This window comes from Leptonychotes weddellii, chromosome 15 (genome assembly GCF_054177405.1).
Source record: "Leptonychotes weddellii isolate Sample4059 chromosome 15, ASM5417740v2, whole genome shotgun sequence".
Taxonomy (NCBI): Eukaryota; Metazoa; Chordata; class Mammalia; order Carnivora; family Phocidae; genus Leptonychotes; species Leptonychotes weddellii.
Window position 1 is genome coordinate 37,765,481 of NC_138383.1, and position 16,772 is coordinate 37,782,252.

Here is a 16,772-nt window from a genome sequence, read left to right on the forward strand (position 1 = left end):
GTTTCCTGACTTGTTAATTTTAGCCATTCTGACTGGTGTGAGGTGGTATCTCATTGAGGTTTTGATTTGGATTTCCCTGATGCCGAGCGATGTTGAGCACTTTTTCATGTGTCTGTTGGCCATTTGGATATCTTTGGAAAAATGTTCATGTCTTCTGCCCATTTCTTGATTGGATTCTTTGTTCTTTGGGTGTTGAGTTTGATAAGTTCTTTATAGATTTTGGATGCTAGCCCTTTATCTGATATGTCATTTGCAAATATCTTCTCCCATTCTGTCGGTTGTCTTTTGGTTTTGTTGACTGTTTCCTTTGCTGTCTGCACAGTAATTTTAAGAATTACCTTAAATCTTGTGTTTCTGATGAGATATCTGATGTCATTTTGATCTTACTCCTTTATAGGTGAACTATTCTTGTTAGAAGCTTTTAGAATTTTCTTTTGTCTTTGATTCTCTTAAATTTCATTGTATGTATCAAGGTGTTGTTTATGTATATGTGTATGTTTTATTTATCCTCTTCCTCTTTGACATTCACAAGCTGTTCAGTTTGACAGTTTTTAATTCTAGAAAATTCTCAGTCATTCATATATTTCTGTGAATCTGTTTAAATTTTACGTCTTCTATATCTTCTGTTTTTACAAAGTTAATACTCTCTCATGTCTTTGTACCTTTAAAAAAATCTTTTTTATCCCCTCCTCTTATGTTTCAGAAGTGTTTCTTAGCCTAATCCAGCTCACGAAAACATTTTTCATCTATACCCATTAGTCCATTCACCCATCTCTTAATATTTTCATTTTAACTGTTTTCTATTACATTATTTCAAATTGTTTCTTTTTTAATTAAATCTCAAATCACCTTTATTTATTTATTTATTATTATTTTAAAAATTATATTCCTTTATTTGACAGAGGAGAATGAGAGAGCACAAGCAGAGGCAGCGGCAGGCAGAGGGAGAAGCAGACTCCCCATCGAGCAGGGATCCCTATGCAGGCCGGATCCCAGGACCCTGGGATCATGACCCGAGCTTAAGGCAGACACTTAACTGGCTGAGCCACCCAGGCGCCCCTCAAATTGTTTCTTTTTTAAAAAGTATTTCTACTTCATATTACCCATACCCTTTCATTTCTGAGGATATGTATTATGGTCATTTAAAATTTATATTCTGAGTAGCTCATTAATTCTGGGGGGTTTTAATGTATATTACAGTTTTTTTTATTGTTTTTATTTTTTTAAAAAACTTATTTTTATTTAAATTCAATTAACATATAATGTATTTGGTTTTAATCTTTAAAAAGATTTTAATAGTCCTTATACTTCAGTGCTTGATTGATTGATTGATTTTTTCCATGAACACATTTTCCATTGAGATTTTCAGCCACATTAAGTTCATATTTCCCAGCCATTTATTTTCAGCATTTCTGCACCTTTTTGGATTTAGGTACTGTGTTTGAAAGGAGTGGTAAGGTTGTCAGGAGAAAGGAAGAAGAACCTCAGAGCAGAGAGCCTACGATATTAGTCTGGACTTCCCATTTGCATCATCCATCAAATAGTAACCCTTCCTGTTAACTCTATCAGAGAGTTGCTCTGTGTTGAGACCAAGCTTCGTGGAATTTTGTTCAGCAGAGAGAAGATCGGGCTTGCCACCCCAGCCACGCGGGAGTGCTGCTCTGACATTACCTCAGAGCAATTACTGTTTTTGCCTGAGGTATCTGGAGAGAGACATTTCTGAAAAGCTCTCCATCATCCAGCCCCCCAATTGTGTGCCATACACTGTTCAGCTCTGGGTTGCTACTCTTCCCTTCCTCTGTCCAGACAAGCCAGCATTTGTTTCCCCAGGGATTTTTCACAGTTTGTTTCTTGTATCCAACCTCTCACTTGTAGAACAATTTCAAAGGGAGGGAGCTTAGCTTAATATCTTATTAAGAATTGGGGGCACCTGAGTGGCTCAGTTGTTAAGCGTCTGCCTTCGGCTTGGGTCATGACCCCAGGGTCCTGGGATCGAGCCCCGCATCGGGCTCCCTGCTCGGTGGGAAGCCTGCTTCTCCCTCTCTCACTCCCCCTGCTTGTGTTCCTGCTCTCGCTTTCTCTCTGTCAAATAAATAATTAAAAAAAAATATCTTACCAAGAATTGTAAGCTGAATATGACTAATTTAAAAAATTATGTACATTTGGCTTTTGATTGCATGAGAGTTTTTTTGCCACAAATTAATTTTTCTAATTATTTCTAATTATTAATTTAAGCTTTTACTAGTTGTTTTCCATTTAGGGATCACATATTCTCTTGACAGTGGGAAAGGAACAAAGGGAGGTCCTGGGCAATGAAAGGAAACTAGTCTAGGAATATTAAGTGATAATTCAGAAAGTGAATAATACAAATTTCAGTGCACATTTTTTTTTTTTTTGATGGTTTTCTTGTTCAGAACTTTTAAGTATCATCATTTAAGCATCTGATGTATAGAAGACATACTGGGTGCTACTGATAGAAGTTGAATAAGATAAGATCTCTGCTTTCAAGGAGCTCTTTCTAATACTTTATGAAAGTGAATTTATATATAATTCAGGTTAAAACTAAAATATCTTCACTTCTGAGAGAAGTTAAAATTTCAGAAGCTACTAAGGGTGTTTTGTTGGGATTAAGGACATTTCTCTTTGAGCAACCAGGGATAAAAGCCAGATGGAACAGCCCGCCTTACTTTGAGAAGAATTTTTTTGTGGGCTCCTTTTCTTGTGCACAGCTTTTGTTCATTCTGCAGTCTGCTTGACTCTGACCTGTTTTTGGCTACACGTTCTCTAGCTTCACCTGATTTGGGCTACCCTGCTTTCTGTTCTTAAAATCAGCCTCATATCTTAGTGTTTTTATGCATTCCAGGAATGATTTGCTTCGTATACTTGGACCATGCTCCTTAGCTTGTCTCTGTCAGTCTCTTCATCTTTTGCATAATAATTTGCCTCTGCTACTAAATTCCTGCCTCTGAATTTGCTCTGTACCTGTCCTTATATGTAGTTGGCTTGACATATTTTGTCTCTTGGCTTTAGTTTCTAAATTTGCCCTTTTGTTCTTCCTGAGGTGATTCATTGAGACTTTCTTGCAACTGATTTTCTAAAACACTGGCCAGCCCTGTCACTGGTTCAAATCCTCTCTTCTTCCCCTTCCAAATTTTTGAGTTGTAATAACCACAGCTCATTTTATTTTAAAATTGTTATTATTATATAGCTTTTTATTTAAAATGTACCCACCACAGATAAAAAGAGTCTACAGTTTTTTGTGTATGGCCTGATGTTATTTTACTTCTTAAGAACAGCTTTATTGAAGTATAATGGATATATACATGTACCCATTTACAGTATAGTTTTAATGCACCTATTTACAGTATACAGTATAAATTTTGACATAAGTATATACCATGAACTGTCACTGCAATAAAGATAATTAACATATCCATCACACCCCAAAATTTCTTTATGTCCCTTTGTAGTTCCTCCTTCTTGCCTCTTCCATCCCCTCTCCAGCCCTCAGGCAACTACTGATCTAATTTCTATAACTATAGTTTTCGTTTTGAGGAATTTATATAAATGGAATCATGCAATATATACTTTGGTTGAAGGCTGTGGGTGGCTTCTTTGAGCATAATTACTTTGATATTAATTCACACTATGTTTCAGTAGTCCACTCTTTTTTCTTGCTGAGTAGTATTCTGTTGTGTAAATATACCACAATTTATCTGCACACCTGTTGATTATTTGGATTGTTTCCAGTTTTTGGCTGTTAAAAGTAAACTGGCTGTGAACATTTGTATACAAATCTTTGTATTGGACCTATACTTTCATTTTTCTTGGATGAATGCTTAGGCATGGAATGGCTGGGTCGCATGGTAGGTGTATGTTTGCCTCTTTAAGAAACTGCTAAATTCCTTTCCAAATTTGGTGCACCGTTTTACATTTCTGCTGCTGATACATGAGAGTCCTAATTGCTCTAAGTCCTTTGTATGGCTGTATTGTCATTTGACCTTTTAATAAAACATTTTATTCTTTCAAGTTCTGCAACTTGTGTTTACATTTAAATGTTTAATAATGCCTGGAATGTATTTTGGTGTTTGTTAAAAGGAATGAGGTAAGGTAAGAAATCAGTTTTAATATTTCTTTCCAAAGGCAGACAGTTGTTTCCACATCATTTTATTAAATAGTCCATCATATTTCCATGGATTTAAAACTTGCCTTCCTAACGAATTGTTTCAGATGAATACATTTTTAGGTTCTTTGCCTATTCTTCAAAACCTAAATGTTTAGATATTAGAGAAAAATGTAGAATAAATCAGAAAGTTCTCCACTTATGATGTGATGAAGTATTTTAAGGAGGTAAAATTATGAGGATCATGTTCTATATATGAGATCTAATTGAGTTCTCAATGGGGAACTATTGTCATAAGATTTCAAAAATGTACATTTGTATCTTTTGGATAAGGAGTATGATTTTTTGTTCAATTTGTAATCATTCTAAAAACACAGCTCTGGATGAAATGATCTCTGCAGAACATATATGTATGATTCTACCAATGATCACTATTTCTGCAGTCTCCTAGCTTAGAAACTTTAATACCATGTTTGGTCCTGTTTTCTGCATTCCTTCTGTCCATCTACTTCCAAGTTCTCTTTCTTTTAGAGCATCGTCTAGTTTATCCCGTTTATCCATTCCCATGTGCGGTAGTCTTACAACCTCAGTGCCCCTAGTCTAATTCCCTGTTATCCATATTACATTGATTCCAGATCATTTTTCTAAATGACTTTTTCATTAAGTTTAAAAAAGTTAATTCTTTTTTGTCTTTGCATCACATTTAGGGTTTCTATTTTTCATAATGTAGTCTGAGTCCAATTTTAGTTGGGTTTTTTTTTTTAAAGATTTTATTTATTTATTTATTTATTTGACAGAGACACCGCGAGAGACAGAACACAAGCAGAGGGAGTGGAAGAGAGGGAAGCAGGCTTCCCTCTGAGGAGGGAGCCCGATGCGGAGCTTGATCCCAGGACCCTGGGATCATGACCAGAACTGAAGGCAGACGCTTAACGACTGAGCCACCTGGGCGTCCCCCAGTTTTAGTTCTTAGCACCCATACAGAAGTCATTTGCTTTGATCATACTGATCTCATCATTCTTTCTTGCCATGTTTATGTCATTGTATTTCTTTTTTTTTTATATATATATATTTTTTTATTCTTATGTTAATCCCCATACATTTCATTGTATTTCTTTTTTAAGACTTCATTCATTTATTTAGAGATAGGGAGAGACAGAATTCCCAGCAGACTCTGCGTTGAGTACAAGTCCTATGTGGGGCTTGATCCCATGACCCCGAGACTACCACCCGAGCTGAAATCAAGAGTCAGACGTTGAACCAGCTGATCAACCCAGGCGCCCCTATTTTTTTATTGAGTTTCCTTTATATAATACAACCTTTTTTCCCTGTTACCTTTCTTTCTAAATTTAGCTTAGATCTTCCTTCTCCATAGATACTTCTTTGACTCTCTCAGACCATGATTACCCACTGTCACCAAGTTGATTTTTATTAAAACTGTCTTTGCACTTGAAATAAAATTAATTAAAAATAATCTTTTTTCATATAAAATTTGATATATCAGATGAAAACTTCCTCTTAATCTGCAAATTTGTTAATTTCGCATTAGGCAAGGTTGTGTTTAAGAACACACTGAAATTATTATTAACCTCCTCTGAATTATTAATACCTGTAGTAAGTTTCTCCATTCACTCTGATCCATGTCCACTTCCTTGGAGATGTTAGCCATGCCCTTGCCTATTCTCTGTGCCTGAAAAACTGTTCTCCAGATCTCATTGTGACTTGTTTTCTTAACTGTTTACCCGTCTTGATTCAAATGACACCTTCTTATTGAGACCTTCCTTGAATGTCTTATTTTAAATTCAGTCTTCTCCTTAGTCTCTGTACCTTTATTTGATTGTTTTTTTGCATAGAGTGCGATACATCTGACATATATTTTACTTGTCTGTTTTTGTTCCCTTATAAGTTCATTGAGGGCAGAGGTTTTTGTTTATTGTTTTTTGACCAATACCCTGAATAGTGCCTTACACATGGCATATGCTCAGTAAATACTTAAGTGAATGAATAAATGCTTTTAGGTTGGTATTAATTGTTCTTTAGTTAAATAAAGGTATTAGTTCAGTTTGTTTAGTTCTTTGAAGGTTGGCATGGAGTGACCTATTAACACTAAGTACTAACTGACTGAAGGTGTAGAATTAGAAACTTTGACCACACAAAGGCAGGTTGCACTTTATATTCCACAGCTGGTCAAGATACTAAGCATAATTAACTTTCAGTTCTGAGTAGGATCTTAAAGTTGCTTTTGTTACTTAATAAATTAGAATAATTTCTGGTTACTTAATAAGTTATAGTAACCTCCTGGTTATATAAAAAATGCATATTCTTTTAGACCATTTAGAAAATACAGAAAAGTGGCGCCTGGGTGGCTCAGATGGTTGAGTGTCTGCCTTCGGCTCAGGTTGTGATCCCAGGGTTCTGGGATTGAGCCCCGTGTCGGGCTCCCTGCTCAGTGGGGAGTCTGCTTCTCCCTCTCCTGCTGCTGCTCCTCCTGCTTGTGCTCTCTTGCTCTGTCAAATAAATAAATAAAATCTTTAAAAAAAAAAAACAAAATGCAGTTTCTTCCTTCTCGTACAGGGAAGGCACCTTTCACGTGGCAATTTTCAAGTTTCTTCAGTTCAAAATAATCAGTATTTGCCAAAGGAGCATATTTTGGGGTGGCCATGTCCTGAACTCCTTCAATACATACGTAGCAAAACTAACAAAAAGCAAGGAGACTATATAAAAATTTAGGATGGAAAGGATGGGAGATAAGATTTAGGGAAGGATATACAGTGACTTCATCTCTACTGATAATGTTCCATTTCTTAGGCTGGGTAATGAATTCACAGGTACTACGTTATTTTTTGTACCCTTTTTGTACATAATTTTTCATAATAATTTTTAAAGGTAGTGGTAATGTCATATATAGGGAAAGTTGACAGGGTATAGGAGGTTTACAAAGAGAGGAGGCCTGAATATAGTTGGTAGAGAAAAAAGAGACTTGATTAGTAACAGAGGATGTTTGGTAAATACAGTTAGGACCCAATTACAGTTGGAAGCTAAGAAATAATATTTTCCAGGAGTGCTTAGCTGCCTTACTATAGACAGAGGTGGTTGCAGGGATTCAGGACTCATATTTATCAAATAGGTGCAAAAGATGGGCAATGGGAGTTTAATTATTGGCAAGAGTAGTTGAAGATTCACTACTGTAAAGATGTAATAAAAAAATAGAAAAATCAAGGGATTAGTGGCATCCATAAGATCAAAGAAAAGATAAAGTGGAAATAAATGAGCAAGAGAGCTATGTATTTTATTGAAATCTGACACATTGGGGCGCCTGGGTGGCTCAGTCGTTAAGCATCTGCCTTCGGCTCAGGTCATGATCCCAGGGTCCTGGGATCGAGCCCCGCATCGGGCTCCCTGCTCAATGGGGAGCCTGGTTCTCCCTCTCCCACTCCCCCTGCTTGTGTTCCCTCTCTCACTGTGTCTCTCTCTGTTAAATAAATAAATAAAATCTTACAAAAAAAAATCTGAAACATTGTAAATTGCACTGTTATTTTATGCATCATTAAGAAAACACTACCAATTAAACTATGATAGTCTTATGAGTTAGAATTCTAATTATATATTTACTATACAATACAATATTGAAAGTTCTTTTAGTCTTAAGATATAAATTTTTACCTTTGGTTACTCTTATATTAAAAAGCAGCAAAATATGAATAAAAATAATTAGTTAAGGGATCCCTAAAACTTTTTCAAATCCAGAGTTTTTTGTTTGTTTTTTTCTTAATCATAGGAAGTTCTCACTGATTTTGTTCAGATTTTCCAAGGAATGCATATGAGGGAGTCATCATCAGTCTTTTGGACTTACTTCTTCACTCAGACTCACTGATGACTGTGTTTTTCCAAATTTATCATTCTTTCTGAGATCGAGCTTAATCGTCGTAAGGAGGGTGTTTGGAGGTAGTGAACTAGGTGTATTAAGTAGTAATCCCAAGTGGGAGTCCAAAGTAAATTATCTCTACATAATTGCATAATTTTAAGAAATGCTATGTCACCAACACTTGATGATATTCATTCTGCAGGTTTTGGTGCTGATGCTGTTTTAGTATTTACACACATGCAGGTAGAACCAACTATTAAGAATATCTCTTGGTCAAGAGCAGTTAGATGATGCCTGCTGATTATAAAGTTTGTCCTGATTTCATCAATATAAGGATGTGAAATAATGTACATCTTCTATACAGTGAAATTTGGTAGAAAAGTAGTGGTTGTTGTTGGGTTGGTTGTCCAGATTTACAGTTTCAGAGCTGGGGCAGTCACAGATAATGACAAGAGTGACAATGATAGGGTGGCTACATGGAGAGGAAACCATCATAACTGGACCTGAGGAAAACAAGGTCAGGTCAGTGTGTTGTATGGATTTTCTGTGATGATGATGGCATGATATAAAGCAGAGAGGAAAACAGATCAGTGTCAGAGATAGTAATAAAGAATTAATAAATTAAGAGTAAAAAGGGATAAAGGTAGTAGTCATATGGCATGAACTTCAAAGGAGTCGGGGTTTTACTTTTACCCACAGTGTATGACACTAGAATCAGGAGGAGACACAGGGTCTTCCTAATGTGAAGTATGTAAGCCATGAGAAGCCTCAGAAGAAAGGGTATCTTTAGGAAAGAGGCAGTTTCAGTCAAGGAAATAAAGGTTTATGAAAGAGGATGAGAATGCAGGGATTATAGAGGACTTCATGGGAAGGTTTTAATCAAGGTAAAAGACATGAGCAATGTGGCCATAGTATGAGAGGGGATGATTATTAGCAGGGGGGCTTAATTCTTGAGTAGTGAACATGGACTAACATGGGTATAACATTAAAGTTTGCCCATACCATTAAATGTTGAAAACAGATTCTTATTTTTTTTTAAGATTTTATTTATTTGAGAAAGAGAGCACAGAGGGAGAGGGAGAGGGAGAAGCAGGCTCCCCACTGAGCAGGGAGCCCGATGTGGGGCTTGATCCTAGGACCCTGGGATCATGACCTGAGCCGAAGGCAGACGCTTAACTGACTGAGCCACCCAGGTGCCCCGAAAACAGATTTTTAAATGGCTGCAGAACTTTGTGTTGAAGGGTATACAGCTTACTTAACTGATAATGATGTTGAAAGTTAGGTTGCTTCAAGTTTTTCACTAATGTGAATGGATATTCTGTTATATAATACAGTGAAATATAATAGCACCTAAATCTTTTTGTTTATCTTTTTTTTATATCCATACAGTGAACTCCTGAAAGTGGAATTACTGGTTCAAAAGAATTGGATATTTTTTCAGGCTTTTAATACAGTTTGCCAAATTGGAACCATTTCACACTTTCACAATGTAGGAGTATATATTTACTCATTACCTTGCCAATACTGGATGATACAACTTTAAAAATCTGAATTTGATGATAAAAGTTAATATTTTCATTTTCATCTCCTTAGTTATTGGTAAGATTGAACATTTTTTCATATAGTTAATGGTCATTTATATTTTCTCTTTTCTAAATTTTCTGTTGATAGCCATGTCCATTTTTTCTTAGCATATATAATAAAAATTTTATGTATTTTTTGCAACTCTTAAACAGGCTTTGTACTTACAGAAGAAGCATGTGAATGTGGACAAAGCTCATAATAGAGATTGCTGAGTTGTAGGACCTTTAGTAAATGATCTGTTGCTAAGTTAAAAAAAATAATAAAGAACAGGAAGTATTCATTTCTAAATTCTCAGAGCACAACTGAAAATTATAGCCATAAGCCATTTGAGGAAGGATTGATTCTTGAACTGTTTTTTCTTTAGTTGAGAACTGTTTTGGATAAGTGGATAGGTAAATGTCTTATTTCACATATAAAGGCTATATGTGATTTTTTAAAATCTGTGACTTATTAGTTATGGAAAAGAGATTTCTGCAAAAAAAATACTCAGAACCCTTTTCTGAATTTTTATTTGTTCTTATTTTTTTTTAATTTTTGTTTAATTCTGTAAAAAGTGTGACTGAAGAAAGGTAATTCAGTAATATAAATTAATGGTCCAGTATCTTATTTCTTTCCCAGTGCCATTAAACTGTAATCTGTGTATTGGTGAAGGGGCTGTAGTAATATATATAAAACTATTTCTCTTCTGGCAGTTATCAAAGCCCAGGAGTCAGCCCATCTAAACATGTGTAGTGATGTAAGAAATGCACAATCATGTGGTTTTCTCTTGCATTTATCTGAACTAATTGTGAAGGTTTTAAAAACCATTTCCCTTTTAATTAGATCATCTCTGTCAGACTGCATCCCAATGAAACATTAGATCGATTAAATAAATTTTTTTTTTTTAGATTTTATTTATTTGGGCAGAGTATAGAGTGAGAGAGAGCACAAGTGGGGGGAGGGGCAGAGGGAGAGGAGAAGCAGGCTCTCCACTGAGCAAGGAGCCCGATGCAGGGCTCAATCCCAGGACTCTGGGATCATGACCTGAGCCGAAGGCAGCTGCTTAACCGACTGGGCCACCCAGGGACCCGATTAAATAATTTTTATTCTCTACACAGAACAAACGACTAGGGGAGGTAGTAAAGACTAAGAACAGCCAGTCGCGGTGTTTCTTAATTCTGCAGTTTATGGTGCCTATCCTTGATAACCACGTGTGTGTGTGTGTGTGTGTGTGTGCACAGAGGGTATTATTATATATTATTAGTATCTATAAAATGGACCTGGCATTTTATCTCTTCTTTTTCATGTTAATTTATTTGGAAATTAAAAGAAACCTACCAACTCTTAGATTAGACATAAAAAATTAAGATGTTGATCAAATATGGCTCCTCTCCCACTTTTAGTGCTGTACACGTAGTAGGCTCTCAGAACATGTTTGTTGAATCAAGTTGAAATATTTGCAAGGAACTACTACTTCAGGTTTTATAAAAGTTTATTTCCCTGAGATTTTTGGTACAAAACCTGTTTTGAAAGATTGGTGTGGTACAATAGCAGTTTTTACACTTTTAGGACAGTTGGAATGTTTACATAAGAGCCAGTTTATAACTTGAATTATTTTTTCTTTAAGATAAAGGCCCAGGGCGCCTGGATGGCTCAGTCAGTAAAGTGGCTGACTCTTGGTTTTGGCTCAGGTCATGATCTCAGGGTGGTGAGTTCAAGTTCCTTGTAGGGCTCCGCACTGGGTGTGGAGCCTACTTGAGATCTTGAGATTCTTTCTATCCCTCTCCTCCCTTTGCCCTTCCCTGCTTACACGGAAGCTTGCTCTCTTGCACATTAAAAAAAAAAAAAGATAAAAGCCCTTACGGGGAATAATTTTTATCTTCCTACATTTAAAACTAATGGTAATTTGTGGTTTTATTAGAAGGCACTATTAATGAATACTCTCTTCTATTCTGTGAACTAATTGGTCTTCAAACATAAAATTAGAATAATTGCATGCCTGCTAATTTTGAAACTAATCAATGACTGTATTGTATGGTTAGATCACTTACATTCATCCTTAATCATATTATTTAACAGCTATTTTTCCTTAGGCCATTTGTAGACTAGAATATTTTGTGGCAAGAACTAAAGTGTTTTGTGATATCTGGGGCTTTAACTTACGATCCCAAGGTCACAGGCTGCAAGCACTACCAACTGAGCCAGCCAGGCTCTCCTCCTTCCTTTTTATAGAAACCATAGATGGTCCCCAACCTAGAATACTTTGATTTAGGATTTTTCAGCTTTACAGTGGTGCGGAAGTGTTACGCATTCAGTAGAAATTGTACTTCAAATTTTGAATTCCGATCTTTTCATGGGCTAGTGAAGTGCAGTACTCTTGTCATGAGGCAAGGCATTGGCAGTGAACCACAGCTCACTTGTAGTCAGCCATGTGATCATGAGGGTGAACAATCCATACACTAACAAATATTTACCCATACAACCATTCTTTTACTCACTTTCAGTACAGTATTCAATAAATTACATTAGATATTCAGCACTATATTATAAAGTAGGCTTTGTGTTAGGTGGATTTGCCCAACTGTAGCTAATGTGAGTGTTCTGAACACCTTTAAGGTAGGTTGGGCTAAGCTATGATGTTGGGTAGGTTAGGTGTATTAAATGCATTTCAACTTAAAATATTTTCAGTTTTTTTAAAGATTTTATTTATTTGAGAGAGAGTGTGTGCAAGAGATAACAGCAAGCACAAGAAGAGAGAGGAGCAGAGGGAGAGTGAGAAGCAGGCCCCCCGCTGAGCAGGGAACCCGAGGCGGGGCTCCGTCCCAGGACCATGGGATCATGACCTGAGCTGAAGGCAGACACTTAACCCACTAAGCCACCCAGGTGCCCAAATATTTTCAGTTTGTTGGCATTTTAGTGAAAACGTTAAGTCATTGTCAGAGTTCTTTTAGTTAGAAAACTGAGAATCAAATGAGCTTCAAAAGGAGATAATCTTCCCTGACTTTTTCAGCTTAGGTTCAGAGCTACCTCTTTATCCACTGATGATGCTGTTAGAATTCCAGGGATACAAGTCTATGAATAGAATTTGTAAAATTACTGTACTCCCTCCATTATGTTATCACCCTGTAAGTAATAACTGATTTTTTCAAAGGGCAGACAGACACACATCATCCTTCAAAATGGCTATGAACATGGAAACAAAACCTCTTATGTCTCACAGTATATACACTTTACATTGGAAAGGCCCTTCCCAGTCTGCTTATTCTGTATTATATGAGTCTAAAAAGTACTAGCTTTGTGTTTTATTTTTCTAAGTTCAATAGTTTAGGTTGAAGCAACCAGTTTGAAAGTGACAGCAGGTGAACTGTGATTGGAGGAGAGATAGGAAAAAAATAATAAAAGCAAGTAAAAGAAGTAAAAGTCTAGTATTTGGAGACTTACTCTTCTAGTTAGTCCTTAAGACATTACTGAGTCAGTGATCAAGAAATACTTAATTTACACTGATTAGAAAGACAGACATTAAAAATAGATGGGAAGGAATTCATGAGATGGTTATTAGCATAGTTAATATTTTAATGTTTAAAATTGATATTCTCATGAGTACAAATGTATCACATAATAGGGAAATTTGTGTTAAACAAGTAATTAATGTAATATACAAGTAATACACTTAGCATAGCACCTGGCTCAATAAATGTTAGCTGCTGTTGTTTTTGTTATCAGTATCTTTTTCTCTAGTTGTAGTCAGTTTACTGTCACCTAAAATGTCCTTAGTTCCTTGCCTATCCACTTCTTTTAATTTATTAAGTATGTGTTCTATTACTTGTATGGCCTTTGTGAGTCTCCATGGTCATAGGGAACTGGAATTAGGTTTATGTTGTTCTCTTGGTTGCCATGGAAAACAAAGGAAGCACCAATTGATACTGTATAGCTAAAAGCAGCAAATGTCAATAGGCTAGAAAACTATAGTCCTAGGGATGAGGATTATATTTTTCAATAAAAGATAAATTCATCTAAGATAGAATTCACGTAACATAAAATTTGCCCTTTTAAAGTATACATTTCAGTGTTGGTTAGTATATTTACGAAACCTTATACTTTTAGAGAAAACGTTTTTTTAAGTAGTTTAATTATATATTTTTTCTTAGCTGTAAATGTTTACTTTTGCCCTGTGGTTACTGCTTCCTAAACACCTCTTGCCTTTTCTTAAATTCTTTTTGATTCAGGTCTAATGTCGTATCTCTTTTAGGAAGGCTTTCTTGATTCTTTGCTCCTACAGCCCTTTTTTTAAAAAAAAATCTTTTTATTATATAGCTTATCACATCTATATTATGATTATCTCAGTCTTCCCTTTCAGACCATTTATCTCTCAGGGATAGAGACTGTTCTTATTTTCCCCACTATCTTCAGGAGCTAGAACAATGCCTTTGTACATATTTATTGAATGATTATAACCCCAGATAGTTCTGGCTGCCCCTAAGCCTTAGGCATATAATAAGAACTTGATATACTATATTCAGTGGTGAATATTTTTAAAAATGTGCTTTTTGTTGCTGGGAATCATACCACTAAATGTGTTGGAAGGGACCAGTGCTCCCCCACCTAATACATGCATGTTCACTCACGTTCACATGTGCACACAGAATAATTGAAATCGTAGAGATTGCGTGCCTTAGTGGTGAAGTTGGGAATAAAAAGCCATGTTACCTCATTTTTTTCACGTACCATTCTATTTTCTCTTACACCTTACAGCCTACGCTTTTGATTTACAATAAAATTCATTTGTTTCCTAAGGTTTTGGTAAAAGACCCTGAAAATGTTTCTTTAATTATAATATTTTTTCATAATACTTTTCTGGTTTTTAGTATAGGTAAGGAACTAATTGCCAGCCAGAATACTGGAAAAGAAATTTTAAATTGGCTTAAACAAAGACAACATTTTTATGTTTTATAGACCTCCGTGAGTGAAAGCCTTCAGAGGGAAGCTGCTAAGAAGCAAGCAATGAAACAGGTAAGGTGGCTGAGGGAATTAAATGTATTTGGTGAAATAAGTATTTCAGTATCAGTTTTGGTATCTAGGTCCTGAGACAGAGCAGAGTAGTTGTGTATGAAGAAATAATTTTATCTTAACCCTTCTTTTCTGAAAATGTTTAAGATGTTTCTTGATTTACATATATTTCAGGTTTTTGTGATAAATTTACATGGAAAAAGCACAATGAAGAATTAACTCTTCATTGCTGTGTTGTAGATTAAACCCATTTCTGCTTTTAGATGACTCAGGAGTCTTATATTGGATTATATGGTTTAATTATTCTTTTTTTTTTTTAAGATTTTATTTATTTGACAGAGAGAGATACACAGCGAGAGAGAGAACACAAGCAGGGGGAGTGGGAGAGGGAGAAGCAGGCTTCCCGCAGACCAGGGAGCCCCATGTGGGGCTCGATCCCAGGACTCTGGGATCATGACCTGAGCCGAAGGCAGACGCTTAATGACTGAGCCACCCAGGCGCCGCCTGGTTTAATTATTCTTACTAGTGAGCCTACTTAAAAAAAGTCTCTTCACAGCAAAGTGGTTTCATAACTTTATAATTATTTGAAATTCGGCTACTGAGAATGGGGAATATCTGATAATTTTCAATAGATTTGCCTTGCATCTTATATTTATATAGTGCTCTGTCATATTTCCAAGCACTTTCTTATACATACATTATGTTTTTAAAATTCTCACAAACCTGCCCATGGTCTGTTAAGAAATCTGAAACTTCAAAAGGATAAATTACCCCTCATGATCACACAGCTAATTACAGAACTAGGCGTGAAGGTTTACTAATTTTTCTACTATACCATTGTATCTTAGATTTAGCTGCTGCAGAACATAATGAAATTAAACAATGGCATAGTACCTTTCTTTTTAATTTTAATTTTTTCCTCTCCACATTTTCTTTAACCTTTGGCATCTGTTTCTCTCTTGTCTACCTGGAATCCTGCATGAGGTTAAATTTGTTAAACACTTTCTAATGTGCCAGATACTATGGCAACCACTTTTTTTTTTTAATGAAGCTGATACTATTTATATAAAGCTGATAACAACAGCACATCATAGAATATATTACTTAGAGCCATATACATATGTGGGGGGAAAAGGAAGAGAAAATAAGCGTTAAATTTAGAATATTGTTTACGTCTGTGTGGTAGGCAAAGGGAATCATGGAGGAACACATAGATAACTTTGAAGATACTTGTAATATTCTAGTTCGTAAGCTGGTTGACATATTCTTGAGTGTGAGTTCTGTTTTATTGCATGGGTGTGTGTGTATGCTATTTTTTCTGTTCGAAACCCTACATAAAAATAACTTATTTTTAATTTTTTAAATTTTTAAATACTTTTTCAATTTAAATTCAGTTAATTAACATATAATATATTATTGGTTTCTGAGGTAGAGGTCAGTGATTCATCAGTCTTAGAGAATACCCAGATGGCAACCACTTTTTTTGTTGTTGTTTAAGATTTTATTTATTTATTTGACACAGAGAGAGAGAAAGAGAGAGCACGAGCAAGGGGAGCGGCAGAGGGAGAGGGAGAAGCAGGCTCTGCTGAGCAGCCCAATGCGGGGCTCGATCCCAGGACCCTGGGATCATGACTTGAGCTGAAGGCAGACGCTCAATGACTGAGCCACTCAGGCGCCCCTTACCTACTTTTTTTTTTTTTTTTTCCTTAACTACTTTTTAAAGCATAAATCCCAAACCTAATTTTATTCTTAATCCTAGCTGTCCAAAACCACTTTTCCTATTAGTGAGACTTTTTCTCATAGTTTGCTTGCAAGTTAGGAGTGCTCCTATAGCTATTCTTGTACCTTTACCTGCCTGCTGCCCCTTTGATCTCTCATCTATACTTCCTGCTTTTCACTTTATTCCCCATCCACTTGGATGATTTAGCTCTTGTCTTCTGCTTTAATCCCAAACTAACTTTTATGATGAAGAATACTAACTTGACTACATTTACTAAATCTAAGATACAATACTCTTAGAAATGGGGTATTTTATTTTATTTTTTTAAGGTATTACTTTTTTATTTAAATTCAATTAACATATATTGTATTATTAGTTTCAGAGGTAGAGTTCAGTGATTCATCAGTTGTATATAACATCCAGTGCTCATCACATCACGTGCCCTCCTTAATGCCTGACATCCTGTTACCCCATACCCCCCCCACTCCCCGCCC

At 35.8% G+C, this 16,772-nt stretch overlaps 1 protein-coding gene and 1 non-coding gene across 6 annotated transcripts in view; one reads left to right on the forward strand and one right to left on the reverse strand.

Moving 5' to 3' along the window:
* Positions 1–16,772, forward strand: part of NSRP1 (nuclear speckle splicing regulatory protein 1) — a 30,997-nt gene that overhangs the window by 4,941 nt on the left and 9,284 nt on the right. For 3 of the 5 annotated variants that reach the window (XM_081805502.1, XM_081805505.1, XM_081805504.1), the window contains 2 exons: positions 11,179–11,259; positions 14,505–14,561. In XM_081805502.1, coding sequence (XP_081661628.1) covers positions 11,179–11,259; positions 14,505–14,561 — 138 coding nt within the window. The remainder of the gene's footprint in view (positions 1–11,178; positions 11,260–14,504; positions 14,562–16,772) is intronic. The other 2 variants (XM_006734534.3, XM_081805503.1) reach the window with 1 other exon arrangement.
* On the reverse strand, positions 7,871–7,965 carry LOC115941358 (small nucleolar RNA SNORD116). The gene has a single exon (XR_004076114.1). It is a non-coding gene; the product is annotated as a small nucleolar RNA SNORD116 (small nucleolar RNA).